This window comes from Gracilinanus agilis, chromosome 3 (genome assembly GCF_016433145.1).
Source record: "Gracilinanus agilis isolate LMUSP501 chromosome 3, AgileGrace, whole genome shotgun sequence".
In the NCBI taxonomy this organism is placed as follows: domain Eukaryota; kingdom Metazoa; phylum Chordata; class Mammalia; order Didelphimorphia; family Didelphidae; genus Gracilinanus; species Gracilinanus agilis.
In genome coordinates, this window is record NC_058132.1 from 111794397 (window position 1) to 111802833 (window position 8437).

The 8437-nt window shown below is 38.4% G+C and overlaps 1 protein-coding gene across 1 annotated transcript in view; it reads left to right on the forward strand.

Moving 5' to 3' along the window:
- CCDC81 (coiled-coil domain containing 81) overlaps positions 1 to 8437 on the forward strand; it is a 67121-nt gene that overhangs the window by 20865 nt on the left and 37819 nt on the right. The window contains exons 4-6 of the mRNA XM_044666021.1: positions 1457 to 1713; positions 3708 to 3787; positions 6481 to 6596. Of these exons, the coding sequence (XP_044521956.1) occupies positions 1457 to 1713; positions 3708 to 3787; positions 6481 to 6596 (453 nt within the window). The remainder of the gene's footprint in view (positions 1 to 1456; positions 1714 to 3707; positions 3788 to 6480; positions 6597 to 8437) is intronic.

Below are 8437 nucleotides of genomic sequence, written 5' to 3' on the forward strand. Positions count from 1 at the left end.
TCATTGGCTATCATTGTTCCTTCCGGCCTGAATAGAGTGATCCTCACCCTTACTTACCAAAGTCAAGTCAGTCAACAAACATTTATTAAGTGTTTATTATGCGCTGGGCATTATGCTTTCTTTCACCTAAATGAATAAAATTTTCTGTTGTCTAACTTTCCTCATAGGCATTAGCTTATTCTGTGATTTAGCACTTGGGATACTATTGCAGATCTGTACTATGTCTTTCTATTCATTCTTTATTATAGACTGTTTCTGTCTTATGTACATTTCCCTTAAAAATATCTGTGTTATTTGGATTAGCTAAGGTAGCTCAGTGAATTGAGCACCAGGCTTAGAAACAGGAGGTCCTGGGTTCAAATCAGATCTCAGATACTTTCTAGTGATGTGACCCTGGGCAAGGCACTTACCCCCCAGTTGCCTAGCCCTTACAACTCTTGTTTTGGAATAGATAGATAATATTGATTCAAAGACAGAAAGTTGCTAGTTGATGAGTTTTCTGTGCATTCACCCTCTCTTTATGTGACTACCTCTCTTTTACCCCTCTTCAGAATTGTTTTGATTTTTGAATTTCTAGGATTTCATTACAAATTTTTTCCTATTAACAAAATTTTATTTTCTTTCTCTTTTCCCCACAATCCCTGCTTCAACCAAAAATCAGAATTTCTTCCTTGAGAGCTTCCCATTCTTACTCAGCTAACTTTCATATAATTTTATTCTATGGGATTCTGTTTATCTTTTCTCTGAATCCTTTGAAAACGATTCCTCCCAAATCTATGGTACATTTTATATTATCCTCAGCTTTCTCCCCTTTCTCTATCATAAAGTCTGAGGTGGAGCGGTCACTTCCATAAGAGGTTCCCACCATTTCTATCTCATGAATCATTCCTTCTTCATTGGTAAGAGTCAGGTCCAGAATAGATATCACCTCATTTCTTTTAAATATTATTAAGGGAAGTTAAGAAATTATCAGCTACCCTGCTTTTTATCTAAGGGAGTTCCAGTATATGTTTATATTGTGACCCCATGCCAGATTTGTAACCTGTTTCTTGAATTCATCTCATTACTTTCTCTTTTCAGGTCAGTTGTTGTATATGTCAATGATACTGTGTCACTTCTATATTGACCATTAATTTTTTTACCCAGATCTTTTCTATTATATATTTCCCATTTGGTTCCTGAACTTCCTCATGAGTATTTCTTAAATACTTTCTTTTCCCTGTCTCCTTCCCACTGTGCTAGATGCTTGAGATACAAAGACAGAAAGAAATATTCTCTAGTAGAGATATAGTGACATATTATATTTGACAACTTTGCATGTATAATCCTAAGGAAACACACCATAAACAAAGTATTTGTAAGATATTTTGAGTTACTAAACACTCCGATTAGGTGTTTATGAATATATAAGATCAATATTCTAATTTTTTCTCCCATTTGTTTTTTCCTCTACTAGGTGATATCCCGGTCGTTCAGCTTAATTTTGTCATGATATCCTTGGAGGGACCTTTTAACAGGGATGTGGTGGAAGGATGTGTGAAGGAAACATTGCTCTTTTTATCCCGATCAATTTCTATCAAACAAAATGTGGAATTTACATTCAAAGGAATAGGAGTCCTCATGATTAGAGACAGCAAAGTGAAGATGAGGTTTTATAAGGACTTCCTGTGTGCCATGGATGGAAGTGGGAATCTGGTTAAAGCTCTTTCAAATGTAAATTGCTTTCTTCCTTCTAACTTGCTCCCTCAAATGGTACCAGTGAATTAATAAAGTGTGCCCAACTCTAAGAAAAATTCAAGTTGAGAGGATTATAACATTTGGAGCTGGAAGGGACTTTAGAGATCCTCTAGTCTAATTCCTTCATTTTAAAGGTGAAGAAATTGAGACTGTTAGAACTTAAGACTTTTAAGAACTTGAGAACTTAAATGACCTTTGTGGCAGCCAGGTGGCATAGTGGGTAGAGAGCCAGGCTTGGAGTCAGGAGAACCTGAGTCCAAATCTGACCTCAGACACTTCTGCCTCTGTGATCCTGGACAAGTCACTTAACCCCCATTGCCTAGCTCTTAGCACTCTTTTGCCTTGGAATCAATACACAGTATTGATTCTAAGCTGGAAAATAAGGGTTAGAAAAAAATAAAGAACTTAAGCGACTAGACAAAAGTGGCATTAAATGGCAAGACAGATTTGAATGCAGTTCTCTTATTCTAAAACTTCTTGCCTTTGCTATCACAAAGAGCTCCTTTAACAAGATCTTCTTTAAGGTTGGTCAAGTCTTTGATTTATTAATTACTGAGCAGAGAGACTTGTGGGGTTAGATAGTCTTTGTTTATAAACACAGGATTTAGAACAGGACGTGTCACCGATTTAGTCCTTTTGTTTTAGAGATGAGGAAACTGAGGTTAGGAGAACATTCTCCTTAAATAAATAACAATTGGCTAAACAAAGATTCAAACACAGATTTCCAAATGGCCCACCTCAGTGTTTTTTTCCTCTCACATATCTATGAGCTTCCTGAAGAGAAGTCATAAATGATGGAAAATTACCAGTTTCCTTATTTTACAAGTAAGGAAACTGAGATCCAGAAATGTTCTTCAACTTAACCAAGATCACAAAGATAAGGATCAGGAGACCTAACTGATATTTCTGGTTCTCTCATAAACAAGGTGCAATACCTTAGGCAAGTTATTTCTCTCTAGGTGTCAGATTTTCTTGTCAAACAAAGTTGGGGCATGGATGATAAGGTGTCAAAAGGTCTCTTCTAGCTTTGCCATTTATTACTAAGATTAATGTAACATTGGATTTTTAAAAATATTTTTATTGATGACTTGGGAAAGGGCATATTTATATATGGAGAGGACACAAAGCTAGAAGGAATAATGAACACATTGTAAGACAGAATCCAAAAGAATCTTAACATGTTAGAGGAAGGGTTTCAGGTCAGGCGTGTCATGATTCCTTGAGCTGTTAAGTCTGATGAATAATGGACTCTTCAGAAAAATGCTTTTAAATGTACTGTAAAGCTAATAAAATCCTGGACCTTGCTGCTGCTTAATATGGAGATTCTAGGAATGGGGAAGTGACAGTCTTCCTTCAGAACTCATAAACTATAGTTTAAGAAGTGTATTGGGGTGGGGCAACAAATGGGTGGCACAGTGGATGGAGTGCCAGACCTATATTCAGGAGGATGTAGGTTCATATCTGGCCTCAGAAACTTCCTAGCTGGGTGACCTTGAGGAAGTCACTTAACTCCATTTGCCTAGACCTTGCCCTTCTTAAAGTTGCCGCTAAGACAGGAGGGGTTTAAGAAAAAAAGAAACAAGAATTATATTGGTAAACTGGAGATTGTCTAAAGAAGGGAAACCAGAATGGTGAGGAGCCCTGAATCCATATCTTAAGAAGATGAGTTAAAAAACTGGGTTTGTTTAGCTGGAAGAAAGAAGATGTAGGGAACAATGGAATAACTGTCTTCAAGTATTTCAACAGGTGCCATGAAGTGGGGGGATTAGACTGAAATTTTTTAAAAAATGTAAAAGATTGTAAAAATCTGGCAAATTAGCCATGATTCCGGGACCTTTGTCTGTCTTTTGATCTATCCTGCAATTCCTATAGCTACTAACTTCTATTAGTCCATTTTTTTTAGTGTCCCAGTTTTTATTTTCTGCGGCTAAGATGAACATTTTTAACCTTTCACTGTCATTATGGTACAGAGGCCTGGGACAACAGACTCAGTGATATCTAACAGAGAGGGCACTTCAGCGCGACCTTGTAGTGTATTTGCTTTTCCAAGGTGAGTACACTTTACTAATTCCCCCAGAGAAACATCTTCACTTACCTTCTCTGACCCATTTGTTTTGATTTCAGGGAGATTACTTCCACTTGCTTGGCTCTAACTCATTCTCATCATTCCCTTCCCAGCCTTATAACCAAATCCCATCCTGTCCAGCTCAGATCTTTGCTGAGACTTGAACCTCAGTACTGGCTGAGGAAGTGGAGGCTGTGGCAGGTCTACAGAAATCAGGGGGTGAGAAAAGGGATAGTGTGAGTGGTTATGAGGATCAAAGGGGAAAATGTACATAAAATGTTTTGCGAACCCTTCCAACACTATGTCAGTATTGGTTATGATTATCTTAGGTTAAGAGAGGTATTGTGTCCAGATGACAGTCCCACTCTACCCTATCCTAGGACTCTCCAACAGATCATTTAAGGAAGGAAGGACATTGATAAGCTAGAGAACTCCCTAAAGGAAGGTAACCAAGATGGTGAAGAACCTGAGAACCATGTTGTAAAGAGGATAGGTTGGAGAAACTTGGTGTGTCTCAGTTATACTAGTATATATAACTGAGACTCTTCATAGGAGGGCAACCAAAATGGTAAAGGATCTCCAGATCATGCCATTTGAGGCTAGGTTAGAGGTACTGGGTATGTTTATCTCTAGAGCAGAAGATAGGATATGCCACTCGTCTTCAGAAATTTGAAGGATTGTCCTGTGGAAGAAGAATGAGATACGTTTTCCTTGACCCTAGGAAGTGGAACAGGGACCAAGGGATGGAAGTTATAGAGAAGTAGATTTAGATTTGATTTCAAGGGAGATGTCCTAATCATTAGAGTGGGATAGCCTGCTTTGGAAGGTAGTGGTTGTCCCCTGCCTCATAGTAAATGTTCTAGATTTCTTTCCAGGTCCATTGTAGAAGGGTTCTTGCTCACTTATAGACTAAAACACTCTCTGAAATTGGGTTTTGAAAATCACTCTCCTTTCTAAAAGTGCTCTATGGGACATATAACAGAATCATAGAGTATTAGGACTGGAGGGTACCTTAGAGATTGTCTTCTCCAATTTCATTCTATTGAGGACACAAAAAAAAGTCTAGAGAGGAGGTAAGACTTGCCCAAGGATACAATTGGTTTAATGACAGAATTAGGCCCAGAACCTAGGTCCTGTGATCCCTTCCCAAAGTTCTTTTCATTGAATTTTATTTACTTTTAAAAATCAAAGTGAGTTTAAATGAATTTTGTTTTGGAATTGTTCTTGGAGAACTTTGTAATATCTTTTGAAGCATAGGTCTAGGTCATTGTCATTGATCAAGCATTGTAAGGGAAACTGGCTAGGATATGGGGCCCTAAGGCAGAGATGAGGATCTTGGAGGTTAGTAGACTTAGAAATGGACTGGTCAACCCACCAAATGCTGATGTTATGGCATTAGTACATGGGTATCCTTGAGTGAAACTGGTCCCAGAGTTCCCTGGTGACTCCTTTTCCCACATACCCTGTACCTGTCTATATGTAAGTCTACTGCTGTGATCACTCCCATCCTTCCATCTTTACTTCTGGTGTGTGTGTCTATATTTGCATATAGGTGTGGTGGAGAGGAAGAAGGCATATTTCCTAACAATGTTCTTTCTAGAAGGTTATGTATCCTTTTACTAAAGCTACCTAGCAGTCACCCATTTCCATAGTGTTTTTGTAGTTTCCAGTTATGTAGCAAAAATGAAATAGGAAAAAAAGGAACAGAAAAATAAAAGAAAAATTAGCTTTTTTTTGTGTAGTGTATGTGACAGTACTTCCATGCTGATCATGGCAAGCGATGTATGTCTTATGCCAGGAGACAGCAAATATAATTTAATCTAGTTCTATCTAGTCTCTGCTTTGTCATGAAGTAGCTATTTATCTTATTTTCTTAAGACTCAGTTTTGGGGGGGCAACTGGGTGGCTCAGTGGGTGGAGAGCCAGGCCTAGAGATGGGAGGTCCTGGGTTCAAATCTGGCCTCAGAAACTTCCTAGCTGTGTGACCCTGGGCAAGTCACTTAGTCCCCAATTGCCCAGGCCTTACCCCTCTTCTGCCTTGGAACCGATACATAGTATTGATTCTAAGACGGAAGATAAGGGTTTAAAAAAAAGACTCTGTTTCCTCATCTGTAAAATGAGAGGTTGGCTTGGATGATCTCCAACGTTCCTTCTAGCTCTATGTTTGGTGTTCTAACATTGTTAATTCTGAGCTTTCATCCATCTTTGTATTTTGTGTTCTAATATTCTGTGTTAAAAGCATCCTTCCAGTTTTGCATTCTTTTTGTTGTGCTCTAATAGTCTATATTCAAAGATCCCTACCAGCTCTTTATCCAGTGTTATAAGATTCTGTTTTCTACGTTTCCTTCTAGTGTAACATTTTATGTTTGTGGTCTAACATTCTTTGTGTTAAAGTCTTTTCTAACTCTGTCTTGTGTTCTAACATTCTATATTGTAAAGTCCTTTACAGTTCTGACATTTTGTGCCTCCCAATGGTGTCTTATGGATCATGAGGATACTATTTTCATTGTAAATTCCTACCTTTTAAAAGAGCACTCAGAACTCAGTCTTTCCAAGTGTACTATTTTCAGTTGAAATGCTGGTTACCTACATGAGCAGTTTTTAAGAGGTAAGGGGTCACACTACTCCATATTTGGGATCTCCCACAGTGGATGGGTCTATCTTTGGCTTGTCTCTAGGATTGAGCCCAAGGATGGGGAAACCAAACCACCTATAGAAACCATCCGAGAAGTTGACTCGCCTGGCCCTGTAGAGCCCAAGAGCAAAGAGCCGGGAGAAAAAGAAGAAGTCAGAGGTACATGAATGTTGTCTATATGTGTTCTGTTATTCCTTATCATTTGAAATTGAAAGATATTGCAGAGCATTGTAACACAGAATACTGATAGGACACCATCTCCCTTCTCTCTAATGTTACCCTTTTTCTTTCAGAAAATAGAGTCTTGTTCATGTGCTTAGGCCCTTTTCAGATCAGAGGCTGAAGAATAGGGAGAGAAGAAGGGATGGTTGATACACCTTGTGTATCTTTAGAGCTCAGCTGAGCACTTGTTCTTTTCCACAAAGAATTTCTGGTTTAGAGGTTTGGGGGACACAGTAATAAAGTTAGTTGTGCCAGAATTACAAAGGGAAGGACTTGGTAGGTAAAAATAATGGGGTAGGGACTGTCAGAAACTGGCAAAGGGCTAACAGGTGACTGTGGGGAGAGGCTTTTTAGGAAGTAGTGTATTACTTATCATTTGTATATATGGGTATGTGATTTGGGGTTTAGGCTTTAAAAAATCGCTCTAGAGCAAAAATGAATAATATGGAAAACAGATATCAAGTGATAATACATGTATAAGCCAGTGGAATTGCTTGTTGGCTCTGGGAGGGGGAAGAGAGGAGGGGAGGGAAAGAAAATGCATCATGTAAACATGGAAAAATATTTTTTAAAAAGTAAAAATAAATTAACCGTAAAAAAGTAGTGTGTTAGCATCTAGAGAAAGAACTGTAGACGTAGAAATTCAGGAGAAAATATGTGACTTATCACTTGTTTATTTGGGTATATGATTTGGGGTTTTGGTTTTAAAAGATTATTACAAAAATGAATAATATGGAAAAGGGTTTGAGTGATAATATATGTATAACCCAGAGGAATTGCTTATCAGCTCTGGGAGGGGGAAGGGAAAAAGGAGGGAAGGTACATGAATCATGTAACCATTTTGGAAAACATTTTAAAATTAAATTTAAAATTAGAAAAAAAAAGAAATGGACAAAATAACTCAGGGCTTTGCTGATTGTCTAGACTGAAGAAAATGTTAATAGAACAAAAATAGGAGTGTGTTAGGTGGTCTGATCTTGCAAAAGAGACCTCTATAATATCATAGAATGTTGGAGTAGTATAATACCCTCCCCACAAACATGTGGGAGGCTCGATTCCTGTTTCCCCATGTGTTTCACCTGTCTTTGTGGAGGGTAATGGAATTAGATTTATGGTTTAGCTCAGTTCCCTTACAATGCAATCTCAGATTTAAGTCCCAAACTCCTCCTCAGACTTGATTCTCAGGCACTGGTTTTTCAGGATGTCCATGCCAGCCTGGGTAGCTGCATACTACCCTGTCTGCAGTCATAACCTCAATGTATCATGATTTGAACACCTGGTCCCTTGAGGAGACCTCTGGCACCAGAAACTATAACACAAAGCTGAAAAAAGCACCCCCTGGCCATTTCTTGGGTAAAAGAGGGATAGCAGGGAAGAGAGCATATTGTCCCCTTGGGGGGGGACCCTTAGGAGCACAGCTGAAAAAGTGGCTAAAAACACGGTTGCATTATTTTTAAAGACTCATGCAGCCAATCAGAAGAGGCTACTCAATCCATATGGCAGGGATATAGAAAACTCCATATTAGGTAAATGTGGCATGTTCCAAAGCCTGGTTACAGTACAAAGAACTTCAGAAACATATAGTTGAAAAGGATCTTAGAGCATAGAACACTAGGTCTTGAAGGGACCTTAAAACATGGAATGTTAGAGCTGGAAAGAACTTTCTTTCTCTCTTTCTCTCTCTCTCCTTTCTCTCTCTCTCCTTTCTTTCTTTCTTTCTTTCTTTCTTTCTTTCTTTCTTTCTTTCTTTCTTTCTTTCTTTCTTTCTTTCTTTCTTT